This window comes from Dendrobates tinctorius, unplaced genomic scaffold, assembly GCF_039654945.1.
Source record: "Dendrobates tinctorius isolate UK_male_01 unplaced genomic scaffold, ASM3965494v1 ptg000116l, whole genome shotgun sequence".
Lineage (NCBI taxonomy): Eukaryota > Metazoa > Chordata > Amphibia > Anura > Dendrobatidae > Dendrobates > Dendrobates tinctorius.
In genome coordinates, this window is record NW_027361784.1 from 26,700,845 (window position 1) to 26,716,695 (window position 15,851).

The 15,851-nt window shown below is 44.6% G+C and overlaps 1 protein-coding gene across 2 annotated transcripts in view; it reads right to left on the reverse strand.

The window, feature by feature from the left end:
- Positions 1-15,851, reverse strand: part of TBC1D31 (TBC1 domain family member 31) — a 77,874-nt gene that overhangs the window by 18,300 nt on the left and 43,723 nt on the right. For both annotated transcript variants that reach the window (XM_073590297.1, XM_073590298.1), the window contains exons 15-19: positions 11,239-11,471; positions 2,672-2,824; positions 1,604-1,832; positions 1,311-1,445; positions 408-602 (exon numbers count right to left, since the gene is read on the reverse strand). In XM_073590297.1, coding sequence (XP_073446398.1) covers positions 408-602; positions 1,311-1,445; positions 1,604-1,832; positions 2,672-2,824; positions 11,239-11,471 — 945 coding nt within the window. The remainder of the gene's footprint in view (positions 1-407; positions 603-1,310; positions 1,446-1,603; positions 1,833-2,671; positions 2,825-11,238; positions 11,472-15,851) is intronic.

The following is a 15,851-nucleotide window of genomic DNA, read 5'->3' on the forward strand; positions in this document are numbered from 1 at the left end:
GAACTGTTTGTACCAAGGACTGTGAGAAGAACAAGGGGGCATTCTCTTCGTTTGGAGGAAAGACAATTTCTGCACCAGCATAGAAGAGGGTTCATCACGGTAAGAGCAGTGAGGCTCTGGAATTTTCTTCCTGAGGAAGTGGTGATGGCCAACTCACTGAATGAATTTAAGAAAGGAATGGATGCTTTTCTTGTTAGTAACAGTATAGAAGGTTACGAATAACAGAATATTATAGGTAGATGGTTGACCCAGCTTAAGGGAAGGAATTTTTTTCCCTATGGAGAAAATTGGCTTTTACTCTGTGGGATTTTTGCCTTCCCCAGGGTCTTCCTTCAGCCTTCAAAACTATGTTACTATGTTATTACAACTGTGCGCTGTAAGGAGCAAGGTCAGTGGATCTCCTTCACCTTTCTCGCTTCCAGTTCCTTAATGACATCACAGAGCTGCTTTTCCTGCTCCTTGATGCTCTCCGCTAATTTCGCCACGTCTTCGTAGTGTTTCCCGCGCTGCACGTCGTCCTGTTTCTGTGTATGAAGTGCCTGCAGCTTCCACTCCGTCTCGGAGCATAAGCGGTCAGCTTTTGCCAAACTCTCTTCCAGGAGCTGTAGAGGAGAAAAAAAAAAAAAAAAAAGAGAATGTGGAAAGACTTTAACAAATCTACAGACTTCGCAGAGAAGAATTTGTTGTTTTATTCTTTTCGACAGCTTCACTTGTGAATCTTGATAACATGCGACTAAAGTGAGGGATTCATGAAACAAGGATTGCCACACCGTCTATGTACAGACATTAGATCCTTAAAGTGGTTCTCTTCCAACAAGAATGCCTGTCCATATGGACTTAGAGGGGGCTCTCCACTCGGGATCCCCCAACATATATGCCAGAACTGAGAGCTGATCTGTCAAGCTGTCTCCTACCATGATGTGTCCAAGCATTACATGATCAGTCAGCACATATAGCTTCAAATGTAAGCTGATTAGTAATGAGGGCAGGTTTACAACTATGAATGCACCGCAAAAAGTTCCCAAATTTTGGCACATCTGGTTTTAGACTTGCCAATAACTCAAAAAGGAGATGCAGCCGACGTTACTCCAAAATTTAAGCTAAAAAACTAAATGTAAGACAACCAAGAGGCAGTATAAAGTTATGCTAAAGATGCATCAAATTTATCATTGAACATGAACCGTTGACTTTGGCACATTTTGTGAGTATTGTGATGGTTGCCCTACATGCCAGCGGGATGAGAATGTACTTTAATGTAATGACTAAAGCAGGTAGAATGTAATCTCTAGACTGTGGTTTTATTTCCCGACCTTCTTGTCTCTGAGATCAGCCTCTGACTCCATCAGCCTCCAGAACATCTGTTCTTCCAGGTCGGCTTTTCTCCTGTTGGCGTCATGTTCTCCTTTCACTTCTTGTGTCTCAGCCTCAAGCTCTTTAGCCAATTGCTAAATATTTAAAAAAATAAAATAAAGTCAAAAACCGAAAAAAACTGCTTAACTAGAAAGCAAAAATCTGAAACGAATCACAAGTACAACTCAATGCAATATGTGACGCTGAGGAGCAGTCCTATGCTCCATCCTTCTCACCGGTCACACAGAAGTACCTGCTCGTAGAAGCGTCTCTGAGCCTCCAGCTCCATCTGTCGGATCTCCACATCTTGTACCACGACAGCAGTTTCCCTTTCCCGTATACACATCTTCCTTTCGATCTCATCGTCCAAACGTCGGAGTTCCATCTTTCTTTGATCCTGTTGGTATTTCATGAAACGTTTTCTGGCGGCTTCTAGAAGCTGAAGCTCTTTCAGTTTGAGCTCTCGCTTTACAGCTGCGAGCCTAAGAGAGAGCACACACGGCACGAGGTGTTATTGGACCCGAGTATGCTAATGTAAAACATAAAAATTGTGAAATACTGGAGGATTGGTGGTGGGGTAATTAAAGTCCTGAAATAGGGCCCTGTCACACACAGCGAGATCGCTGATTTTGTGATGCATCAGCGATCTCGCTGTGTGCGACATCCATCAGCGACCGGCCCCCCCCGCCGGGTATCGCTGATCGTGCAGGATCATCCTGGGCCATTTTTTGAGCGTGTGTCTCCCGCTGGCCAGCACGTATTGCTGCGTGTGGCAGCGGGAGACCAACAAACAGCGACGCTGCACGCTGGTATCTAGGGTAAACAGCAGGTAACTAAGAGCCGCGCGGCTCCTGGATACCCGCTGTTTACCCTAGATACCAGCTTGCTCGCTGGTCCTGATCACTGGTGAGTCTATGTGACAGGTCACCAGCGATCAGCCTAACTATGTCTCAGCGATCCCACCCATGTCGGATCATTGGTGGGATAGCTGGGACATCGTTGTATGTAACGGGGCCTATATACTAGCAAGGTCTGCTAAAAATGGCAATCATTCTTCCTGTAGCTGGGCTCCATTTAGAACATGTCTACGTTAATATGTCCATTTAATACTTATGCTGAGGCATAAACAATAAACAGATGTCTCCCATGCAGTCGCCAGTACGGCATGTGTTTAGGGGTTATCTTATTTGACCCCATTTCTAACATTCACTTTATCGCACACTAGTAGAGAATACAGAAGGGGTGTACATTACTGTAGGTCTGATCTCAAAGATAGCTGACCCTGCAGATCTCTGTGACACCCAGAACCGGGCACTTTTACCTTTGCCTCTGCTGCAGGAGCCTTTGTTCCTCCTCGATCAGTAGCTGTCGTCTCTGTTGTTCTGCTCCTCGAAGAAGCTCCTGCTGTTGGTACCAGGCTTCATCATCTGCTCTTCGCCTTAAAGCCTCGACCTCCATTTCATGGGATATCTGTCTGCATGGACGAAGATAAAGCGTGAAAGCTCCAGGGAACTAGCAAGAAACAATGTCAAGTTCAGAAGTCTTAAAAAGAGGGGCATTTATCTTCTTATTTCCAACTATGCAAGTTATGACCAGGGAGATAACTTGCTGATATAAGAGGTCCATGAGGTTGTGAAACATACGTCCTACAGTCACAAAGACAATGAATGGAGGGCATGTGCTACCACTGCCTCAGTCTAACCGGATATTTCATAGCTCAGAACTGAGATTTAGTCCATGAGCCAAGAGCCAATTTTGACGATATCGGTACCACCCGGAGTGACTAATTCTCTTTGGTGGTTTTAGGTAGATGCATGTCTGTAGTTTATGTTTTGATATGATAGCCCTTGCACATCAGTAGCTTAACCCCTTCAGGCCTATTTGTACCCAAATGCCTAGGCCATTTTTTGTAAATCTGACCTGTCACTTCATGCGGTAATAACTTTGGGACGCTATCACCTACCCACGCCATTCTGAGACTGTTTTCTCGTGACATATTGTACTTCATGGTAGTGCTAATTGTGAGTCAATAGATTTTACCTTTCTGCATAAAAAAATTACAAAATACACGAAAATTTGGGAAAAATTCGCTATTTTTGAACTTTGAAATTCTCTACTTTTTACAAAAATGCTGATACCCCCCATAACAGTTATTAGTTTACATTCTCCACATGTCTACTTCACATTGGCATCATTTTGGAAATGAAATTTTATATTTTTCGGATGTGATAAGGCTCATAGTTTTATACGCAATTTTTAAAGTTTACGACTAAATTTCCAAAACCCATTTTTCCAAGGACCAAGTCAGTTCGGACGTCACTTTATGGGTCTTGTATAACAGAACCCACCCATACATTACCCCATTTTGCAAACTACACCCCTCAAGGTGTCCAAAACGGATTTTCAAAACTTTGTTAACCCCTTAGGTGTTGCACAGGAATTCAAGCAAAATGACAGTGAAATAGCAAAATTTCAATTTTTTGGCAGATATTCCATTGTAATCCAATTTTACCTGCAACAGCAAACCCAAACCCAAAATTGGTTACTCCAATTCCGCAGTTTATAGAAACACCCCACATGTACACGTAAACTAAATTACGCAAGAGGGCTCAGCACAGAAGGAGAGCTAGGCGGTTTTTGGGATAATAGATTACACTGGAAGAAATCCAGTGGGCCATGTCGTATTGGAGAGACCCTGAGGTACCCCCAGAGTGGAAACCCCCAAAAGGTTACCCCAAAAAAGTGACGCCATTTTTGAAACTACACCCCCTAAGGAATGTTTTAGGAGGTACAGTAACCACTTTGCACCGGGAACCGGCTCCCGACCTTTGTATGATCCGGGTACGATTCGCCGTACCGCTACGGTGGCCGGCGCGAAGGGGTTAATGGTATTTTTCACCTTTTGAATAGATCCTACCTATATTTCCAAAAAATAATGATTAAAGGTCGATTTAGGGGAAAGGCCAAAATGTCAATACAATGCATGTAGTATTTGTAACAAAATTTAATCCAAGTTATGTAAATACACACTGAACATGTCATGGGCTTGTCCATACTAATGTGTGTGTGTGTGTAGGTGTGTGTGTGCGCCAAGGGTTTTAATGTTTTTCTTTGTGTTTGCAGGTGTTTACTGACATATCTAATGGCATGATGGAAGTACCAGCGAGGAAGAAATCACGGATCGACTGTATCATACACTGCTCTAATGATGACAGTGATGATCTGGCGTCCCTACAGGATTTGGACTCCTGGAAAACATTGCTTAGGGCTGCAGAGATCAGACAGCATGAATCCGTCCTGGAAGCAGCTAAGGGCCTTGAAGAACGAGAAATACCACACATACAATATCACCGTAAATGTCGTAGTCTCTTTACAATAAAGAAGTCACTGGATTCTATCCTTGCCAAGGGTGTCAATGTCGAAACAGCAAGCGAAATCCCCAGGAGGAGGCTACCGAGGGGTACCCCCAGTGATAGCAGGGTGTATGCCAAAGTATGTATGTTCTGCGAGAAGTCAAGCAAGTATCTCAAAGGAGAAAAAACAAGGGAGCCAATCGTCCAGTGTGTTGAGCTACGAGCAGATGAGACGATCCGCAGAGCAGCGATAAGGAAAGGCACACAGAGAATCCTTGGTTTACTTAGCAGAGACCTTGTTGCTTCAGAGGGGCACTACCACAAGTCGTGCTACAAACTATTCACAAAAGATGATTCCCAAGTGGCCTGTAGGTCTGGTGCAGCAGAAAATCAGGAAGAAAGCAAGGAAGTACGCTACGGAGAGGCAGAGAGAGAAGCCCTTGAGGAACTCTTCTTGTATATAAGGACTGAATTGTTCCCAAACCCAGAAGTACTGCCTATGATAAACCTCACATTTAGGCTTCAGAGATGCACGATGTCCTGTGGTATCATCAAACTGAAACCATCGACAAAGAAACATGTTCGCCGAAAACTTGAAACAGAGTTTGGTGAATCACTCCGCTTTCTCTCCGATGAGAAAGGTAAGCTTCTAGTCTATCCATATAGCCTATCAATGGACGACCTTGCCCGGCAAGCACACAGCATGACAAAAGATCTGCAAGAAGCAAGAGCCGCTAACTCTGGAGATGTCGTAACCAAAGCAGCAATGCAGCTGAGGAATGAGATCAAGAAGCAAGATGTGAGTCAGCCATGGCCTCCCGATACAGATCAGAATGTCGTTCCTGCATTAGTCACTCAATTCCTGCAAACCCTGCTTACAGGAGATTGTGAGTGCCAAACTCCCTCTGAAAGAGCTCAACGTCTTGCCACATCCTTCGCAGTGACTTGGTTTTTGCTGTTACCAATGGAAAGACAAAGCCACCCAAGCACGTACTGCTGTCCTTTGCAATTAAGTCTTTGACCGGCAATACAGAACTGGTTCGAACTCTGAATCGTCTTGGCCACTGTGTGTCATATTCAACGGCTGAGGAGATCGATACAGCCCTTTGTATCCAGAAGTTGGAATGTTCAACGGATGACATCCCAATGCCAGCAAATATCTACCCTGGTGTGTTCACAACCTTGGCCTGGGATAACATTGACAGACTTGAGGAGACACTAAGTGGAGCAGGTACATCCCATAGAGTCAGTGGCATCGCTGTTCAGTCCAATGTTGCATGCTCTGTGACAAAAGTCCTGCCAGATGTAACCAAGTTGAAGAAAAGAAGCATAATTCCGACAGAATTAGTGCTACCAATATACAATGTTGGGCGGCGGGGAGGGCCACCCAGGATTGAGACTGCGAATGTTAACACTACCGAGGAGGTCCAGGATTCAAAAACCAAGAACCATATCTGGCTTCTGGCTAGAATGTCAGACCATGAGGATCAGACCATTAGCAGTTGGACTGGGTTCAACATCCAAATCCGCAGCGACATTGTAGTGGCCCAGGACACTGTAAGCTACCTGCCCACTATCAATGCTCCTGCAACAGCCATGTCCACTGTGAATGAAGTCTTGGAGCAAACACATGCCATCATGCAGACCCTGAAGCTTGACAGAATTGTGTGCGTGTTTGATCAAGCACTCTATGCCAAAGCTGCCGAGGTTATCTGGAAACAGGAGAAGTTCAAGAACATTATAATTAGAATGGGTGTCTTCCACACAATCTGTAATCTCCTCTCCATCATAGGTAAGAGATTTCAGGATGCAGGCCTTAGAGATCTGTGTGTTGAATCCGGTGTCATCGCTGAAGGATCAGTGTCTGGAGTGATGGACGGCCGGAGGTACAACAGAGCAGTGAGACTACACAAGCTGGTCTATGAAGCACTTATGAGGCTTGCATGGAAAAACTTCCTTCCATGGCGAGAAGAAAACCATGCAAGGGACCTTCACCATCTGGATGAAACACTGAAGAACATCACAAACTTTCGCATCAGTGTGTCGCAGGGATCCTTCGAAAAGTTCTTGGATAATGAATCTTGCACACTTACCCTGAAGCTCTTTCAAGTTTATCTTGAGACCTTCAGAAATGAACAACTCTCAGCATTCTGGATGTCATACTTGGACATAGTCGAGACCATGCTGGCCCTAGTTCGAGCTTCAAGAGAAGGCAACTGGATGCTTCACCTAGGAGCAATCCGACAGATGATACCGTAGTGTTTTGCCTATGACAAGGTCAACTATGCCCGATACCTAACCTATTACTATGCTACGATGTCTCGGCTGCCCATAGACCACCCAGAGGTCCATGAATACTTCATGAAAGGTGGCTTTTCGGTCCAGATCGGTAGCAAGAATCCTTTTGGACGGATTCCTGTGGACCAGACCATCGAAGAAACAATCAACAAAGACACCCAGACACCAGGGGGCACAAAAGGCTTCAGCCTCAAAGTTGGAGCTGTCGCCAGATTCTACCTGACATCAGAGTACCGCAGCATGTACTTGAGGCAGCTGAGGGCCCTAGTAGGCCAACAATATACTGACTTCAGTCATTCAGACCTACAGGTGTCCAGGATTAGAAGAGATGAAGCCGATGTCCGATCTTTTGTTGAACTGCTGGAGACTGGTTGGTTGAACCCCTTCAACAAAGAGCATAATGGTGAACTTATCAGTTTATCAACAGCGACTGCAGCACCACCAGATGTTGCCAAAGACCTTCTAGGGGCATACAGTATAGGAGAGGATGCATATCACATATTCAAGGATGAGCGTTTGGGTACCGATACGCCAACTACACTGTTTCATGACAAGATGACGAAGAACAATCTTAAAACGTTCTCTAACATCAGAATGAAGACACACAGACAAGGCCTTGGCAAGGAGGTAATTTTGAAGGCTGACAGGAACCTATTTGGCCAGATGATACTTGTAGCTGAGAACAGAAAGCTACAAATGAGTGATGTCTTGACTCATCCCCTGGGGCCATTGCCATGGGCACTTGCCAACGGTGATGGGTCTATCCGCAAGACCAACAAGGCTGCCCTAGCAAGGGAGTTGGAGAGGAATGCTCCTCCTGCAGAGGTGATCCCTGAGCCCTCTGCAACCATCATTGATGGGATGAGCCTGGTTCAGAAACTGAAGGGAAACGATGCAACATTTGCCCAGCTAGCAGGCACAGCAATGAGTCGAGCTATCCCTGAGGGTGCCAAGAGCAAGCGCATTGATATTGTCTTTGACGTCTACAAGGAGACATCCATCAAAGATACAGAAAGAGTCAACAGATATGAAGGCACAGGGATCCATTTCAAGAACATTCAACATGGGCACAACATCCAGCAGTGGAGAAAGCTACTAAGTAATTCCTCCAACAAGGCAAGTCTCATAAAGTTTCTGGTAGAAGAATGGAAGGCGAAACACCACAGGGAGAAGCTTGAGGAGAAGGAGATGTATGTCACATGTGAGCAGCTCTGCTTTAAGATCACCAAAGAACAGTGGGAAGAGGCTGCTGACCTTAAGTCAAGAAGAAGCAGACACACGCCTCCTTCTCCATGCTCTTCATGCAGCAGAATCTGGTTACAAGTCTGTCATCATCACTTCAGAGGATACTGATGTCATGGTCCTGGTGTCTGGGCATGTGCCACAAAATCCCATCCCACCTGTTCCAGAAATGTGGTACACAGAACCGGACAAGATTCCTGGATATCACCAATCTGAGCAGAACATTGGGAGGCAGCGTGTGTGATTCATTGATTGGTATGCATGCATTTACAGGCTGTGACACAGTCACTGCATTCGCTGGCCGTGGGAAGATGACGACACTCAAGCAGTTGAAGATGAACAAGACATACCAGGATGCCTTTCAGGAAGTTGGTCGTTCATGGGAAGTGTCTCCCCAACTATTTGAGAAGTTACAGGAAATCACCTGCCACATGTACCTGCCAACTACCCAAACAACTGAGGTAAACAGGCTCCGGTATCAGCTGTTCTGTGCCAAACGTGGAGTGGTAGAGTCAAGTCAACTCCCTCCTTGCCAAGACTGCCTTTTCATGCATGCACTGCGTGCAAACTACCAGGCTGCGATCTGGAGAAGTCTGCAGAGCCAGCCATTTGTTGCAAACCCAACAGACTGCGGTTGGATGATAGATAATGACGGAAAGCTTGTTGTCAAGTGGATGCGAGGGTCACCAGCACCAGAAGCTATTATCCAGCTACTGTCCTGCAAGTGTGTGCGGTCATGCGAACTTCCTCAGTGTACTTGCCTCAGCAATGGCCTGAAGTGCACGGACATGTGCAGGTTACAGACATGCCAGAACAAGGGTATTGAAGACGAGCCAGTAGAACAACAGTCAGATTCAGAGTCTGATGTTGAAGATATTATGGAGTAACGTTATATAATTATACATACACACACACTAATATATATATATATATATATATATATATATATATATATATATATATATATATATATATATATATATATATATATATATACACACACACACACACATATACATACACACACACACACACACATATACACCCATTAGTATGGACAAGCCCATGACATGTTCAGTGTGTATTTACATAACTTGGATTAAATTTTGTTACAAATACTACATGCATTGTATTGACATTTTGGCATTTCCCCTAAATCGACCTTTAATCATTATCTTTTGGAAATATAGGTAGGATCTATTCAAAAGGTGAAAAATACCATTAACCCCTTCGCGCCGGCCGCCGTAGCGGTACGGCGAATCGTACCCGGATCATATGCCGGGCGATTGCCGCGGGTCGGGAGCCGGTTCCCGGTGCAAAGTGGTTACTGTACCTCCTAAAACATTCCTTAGGGGGTGTAGTTTCAAAAATGGGGTCACTTTTTTGGGGTTTCCACTGTGCGGGACCTCAGAGTGTCTCCAAATGTGACATGGCCCCATAGATTACTTACAGTGAATTTTGCCGCAGCTTCGCTTACGAAGCCTGCCGTGCGCCAATACTGTGGTTTTAGACAACACTTGTGGTATTACCGTGTTCGGGAGACAATGGGGAATAAAAAGTGGGGTGTACTTTTTCCTGGTCCCCCTTTTCAAAATGAAAAATGTGGGCCTAAAGCGACATTTTTCTGTAAAAAACGTACTTTTCAATTTCCTCAACCAAGTGCATGAAACTCCAATGGAGCGCTTGCTGGGTCAAAGTGGTTACTATACCCCCTAAAACATTCCTTAGGGGGTGTAGTTTCCAAAATGCGGTAATCTTTTGGGGGTTTCCACTCTGGGGGTACCTCAGGGTCTCTCCAATACGACATAGCCCACTGGATTTCTTCCAGTGTAATCTATTATCCCAAAAACCGCCTAGCTCTCCTTCTGTGCTGAGCCCTCTTGCGCGCCCATAATTTAGTTTACGTGTACATGTGGGGTGTTTCTATAAACTGCGGAATTGGGGTAACCAATTTTGGGTTTGGGTTTGCTGTTAACCCTTGCTGGGTTGCAGGTAAAATTGGATTACAATGGAATATCTGCCAAAAAATTGAAATTTTGCTATTTCACTGTCATTTTGCTTGAATTCCTGTGCAACACCTAAGGGGTTAACAAAGTTTTGAAAATCCGTTTTGGACACCTTGAGCGGTGTAGTTTGCAAAATGGGGTAATGTATGGGTGGGTTCTGTTATACAAGACCCATAAAGTGACGTCCGAACTGACTTGGTCCTTGGAAAAATGGGTTTTGGAAATTTAGTCGTAAACTTTAAAAATTGCGTATAAAACTATGAGCCTTATCACATCCGAAAAATATAAAATTTAATTTCCAAAATGATGCCAATGTGAAGTAGACATGTGGAGAATGTAAACTAATAACTGTTATGGGGGGGTATCAGCATTTTTGTAAAAAGTAGAGAATTTCAAAGTTCAAAAATAGCGAATTTTTCCCAAATTTTCGTGTATTTTGTAATTTTTTATGCAGAAAGGTAAAATCTATTGACTCACAATTAGCACTACCATGAAGTACAATATGTCACGAGAAAACAGTCTCAGAATGGGGTGGGTAGGTGATAGCGTCCCAAAGTTATTACCGCATGAAGTGACAGGTCAGATTTACAAAAAATGGCCTAGGCATTTGGTTACAAATAGGCCTGAAGGGGTTAAGCTACTGATGTGCAAGGGCTATCATATCAAAACATAAACTACAGACATGCATCTACCTAAAAACACCAAAGAGAATTAGTCACTCCGGGTAGTACCGATATCTGGCCCGGCTCATGGACTAATTGCGTGTGACCCCCAGCAATCAACAAAATGATAAATGGAAAGGAAAGAATACATGCTCAGTAAAGGCAGTAAGTACTGATATTATACTACCCTGCAGAAAGAGGGATAAGAGGAGGCAGCACTGGCCTTTGTGCAGCTTCCATTTCTCGTGAAACCATGTATCAGTCTCCAAATCTGAGCAAGCTATATATTTGTGTGCATAAGATCAGCGATTGTTCCGGCTCTCTTACCTCTCTCGTAGGTACTCCAGCTCCTCCTGTCGGATCCTCTCCCTCTCTTGACTCTGATAATCCACGATAAATTTGGGGTACTTGTTGAATATAGGATACTGTCCTTTAGTAAGAGGCACAAATTCGCTTAGTAACTGATGTGGGTGAATTTCAGCCGGAGTGGCGTCCATAACATGATAAGCCTCGTTAATCATAGTGTTGATATCCAGGTTATTCCGGTGATGGAAAAAATACTAGAAAAGTATTCGTTGATACCAATTTTGGGTACATAGAAAACAAGCAAACAAAAAAAACAAACTAAAATGTTGTAAGGGAGTAGTGGAGACTGAAAAATAGCAATTACAGCTTTTACAGTATAGCTTTCTATTTATTTTTAAAAGGGGCAAAAAATGAGGATTTTGGGTACTTACCATAAAATCTCTCTCTCAGTGTCTTCATTGGAGGACACTGGAAACCATGGGTATATGCTGCTGCCACTAGGAGGCCGACACTAGGCAAAGAATCAGCGCCTCCTCAGCAATGTACACCCACCAATTGGCACAAACATAATCAGTTAGCAAGAAAGCAGTAGGAGAAGCAACAATGAAGGCTCTGAGAAAGGAATTTTATGGTAACCAAAATCCTTTTTTCCCTACTACTTCATTGTGGGACACACAAGACCAAGGGACATCGTAAATTAGTCCCAAGGGTGGAAAAAAGAGAACGGACGAACACCCAAAACAGGTAACTACCACTAGCAGAGCCTTCCTATCTAGGCTCACATCAGCCAAGGCATAGGTATGCACTCTTTAGACCTTCGAGAAGGTGTGTGCAGAGGACCATGTAGCAGCCTTGCAGAGCTGCAATGCAGAGGCTGGATGACGAACAGCACAGGAAGCCCACACTGCACGTGTGGAGTGAGCCTTGACCCCGGGTAGGGGAAGATTATTTTGTGCTCAATTAACTTTCTAGGATGGTAGCCAAAGTCCGGCAGGAGTTTGTGGCCTTGGAGGCCGGAAGACCTCTGTGATGACTCGCAGTAATCAAAAAGAGTTGGAGTGTCAGAAGGATGACGTTCTGGAAAGACAGACATGCTCTGATGAAATCCAACTTGCGGAAAAAGACTGCTCACGAGGAGGAAAAACAAGATGGGAGAACGGTGTCCTTGTTAAGGTGGAAACCACTTTCAGAAGAAAAATAAGAAACAGGACAAAGCACCGCCTATCTTGGTGAAAGGGCCGCCAGCTCCAAGACGCGCCTGATGGAGGAGATTACCACTAGGAAAGGCAACTTCCCAGGAGATATAAAAACTTAATTCCAGCTCACCCAGTTGCTCTATACTCATCCACCGGCCTCGCTCTGGCCTCACATCAAGAATAATAGAAAAAAAAATTGGAGTCCGGCTCAACAGGACTGGATTTTCCTTTTCTTTTTCAAAAGAAATTATATAGCGTATACAAAAGAAAAATGTACATGGTCGACATGACCCAGTCGACACATTTCAACTGCCCTAAGCAGTCTTACTCATGACAAGCTTAGTGCAGTCAAAACGAGTTGACTGGGTCATGTTGACCTTGTACATTTTTCTTTTGTATGCACTATAATTTCTTTTGAAAAATAAAAATAAAAAGGAAAATCCAATCCTGTTGAGCTGGACTCCAACTTTCCAGGAGAGCCAGGACAAAGACATCGCAAAGAGATTTGAAGGGGCACCCCTGAAGTGCGTTTAGAAGCAAATTGAACAACTGCATGTAGAAAGTCCTGACTTGAGAGCTGAAAGCTAGATTCCTCTGAAATAGAACTGAAAGGGCAGAGACTTGGCCCTCAAGAGGGCCGAGTGATAGTCCAGACTTCAAACCTGACTGGAGAAAAGCCAAAAGGGAGGGGATCGAGAAGGACATAAGGGCCACATGGTTGGCCTCGCAAGAGCGAAGAAAAAAAAAAAAAAAAACACACTTCAAAAGAAAGAAGGTAGACTTGGCAGGACATGGTATGTCTCACTTTGATCATGGTTTGGAAAATCTGGTCAGAGAAGCCTGCATCTTTCCGGACTGCAGTTTCAACAGTCATGTCATTAAACTGAGAGATTTTGAATTCTGACGGAAGAGGGAACTCTGGGAAAATAGGTATGGACGATCCAGAAGTTCCACGGGACGTCTGCAATGAGATTGACATCCTCTGAGTACCACGCTCTTCTGGGCCTGTTGACAGCCATAAGGATGACTGGCACTCCTTCCACCTTGATTTTCTTGATGGGCTTGAACATCAGTGGCAGAGGTGGAAAGAGTTTTGGAAGGTGAAACTGCGACCACGAAGAGAACAAAAGCATCGGATTAATCGCGAAGGGATCGCAAGATTTGGACACAAACCGAAGAACCTTGTTATTCATCATGGATGCCATTAGGTCGACATCAGGTGTGCCCCACCATTGACAGATCTGCCTGAACACCGACAAGTTTAAAGACCATTTGCCTAAGGAAAGGGCCTGACGACTTAGGAAGTCAGCAACCCAGTTGTCCACTCCGGGAATGTGAACTGATCATCGCAGGCACACTCTTTTTGACCTCCCATGACGAAGTGGTACCATAGTTTCTGGTACGATATGTTTATTTAGGTCATTATTTGGTATGTAGGACAGCTTAGCTTCACTATTTATGCTTATTATACCGTTGCATACTATAGGCACCACAATTATTCTGAGCATTTGAATATATGGTATACAGGAGTGTTTATACATTCGTTTTGGATATTAACTGTGTTTTTTGCATTTTGCTACTTACTTCCTGGTGATCTGGACTACAGTGTTTCTTACTACTATATTTGGATCTTGCCTGCCATATGGTGGTGCCATTTAATTTCTTTTGGCTCATCATCATACACTATTGGCACATCTTTTAATGTTTTGTTTACTATGTTTTTAACACCTTCAATAAAGCATTGTATTTTTATTGTTCTATATACGCTGTTGTCTATATGCTTTCCCACCTGTTAGGAGTGGCGGAAGGCACTAAACAAAAAAATATTAATAAAGTGCGTTCGCCACTCGGGGTCCACCGTGCAGTAGATGTTAAAACCGCTGCTAGGTGAAGGCAGAGCAATCTGGCGGTAGTGTGCAGTGTTAGATATCACCCAGGTGCACTTAAGCAATCTCTGTTGAATTCACAGAGCTGCTATTACAAATGATAAATGTAACAACGCTGAGCCTGTTAGACACAGGGACTCAGCGGCACACAAGCGGTAAGTAGTCACCGGAGTAGTTATAAATGACGGCACTACATCCGTCTAGACCTCCGTAAATACTTGTGTGAACAGCGTTGCGAACGCACACTAAAGCTGCTACAGCAGCACGGCGTGGAGAATGCCGCAGGGTAACACCGCAGTAAAAGCAGGCGCGATGTAGACACTAGCAGGTGTGCTTGTGGAGCAATGGCGCGCTGGCGCTAATACTGGCTATAACTCATTCCCTCACACAATCGTAATATCATAGGAATGGGGTTTCAAATGAGTCATTCACCAGATCATGCATCCATCAACATACACACAGCAGCAAGTATGACTATACTAGCGCATGGCGGAACAGCCATGCGCACTTTTTATAGCAAATGGGACCTTCCGGAAGTCTCCAGAACTCTGAGCTGAACCAATGGGATTAGGAGCAGGACCTGAGCGCCTGACTCCCAAACACCAATGAGAGCTCGTTTCACAAGCATGCTCAGAAGACGGAAAGAAGGACTTAGCCTCCGGAGAGAGTTGCTGCAAGGCAATCTGCTCTACAATATCTTCTGCAGTAGACAATGAGCAGGAGACTTCCGGAGTGTGAGGGTCTAGATTTCTGCATAGTAAGGGCAGAAATCTGACTCCTAACACCACCATTGACAGATCTGCCTGAACACTGACGGTTCAAAGACCACTTGCATGAGGAAAGGGCCTGACGACTGAGAAAGTCAGCGGCCCAGTTGTCCACTCTGGGAATGTGAAATGCTGAGATCGCAGGCACACTCTTTTTGGCACAGGCCAGCATTCTAGAGACTTCTGAAATGAGTGCTGTGCTTCAGGTTCTGCCCTGGTGATTGATGTATACCACAGATGTGGCATTGTTGGACTGGCTGTGCATAGGTCAGTCTGGTAGAAGGACCTGAAAGTGCATGGAAGCGAGTTAGACAGCGCCGAGTTCCAAAATGTTGATGAGGAGTAAGGAATCCCGAGGTTTCCAATGACAGTGAAGTGTTGAAAGACAGCTTCCAAACCAAGCAGGCTGGAGTCCATTGTCACGATCTGTCAGTGTAGCGGGAGTAAGGGTCTCCCTCAGCGAACGACGGGAGAGAGGTGTCATCTGGCCAGCGACTGTCTTACTTGTCGAGGAAAGAGGACAGTCCAGTAATTACATCTTTTGTCCCAACATAACAGAGACATCAGTTTAAGGGAGCGAGTGTGAAACTGTGAGAAGGGTACTGCTTCAATGGCAGCTACAATCTTACCTAAAATACTCATGCAGGTCTGAAACGGACAGGGCAATGGGCATCTGAGAGAATGAATACAGCGAAGGAGGGAGGAGACTTTTTCTTTGGGAAGAAGAACTCTGACGTGTGCAGTATCGAAGAGCATCCAGGGGAAAGCTAGACGCTGGAAACAAA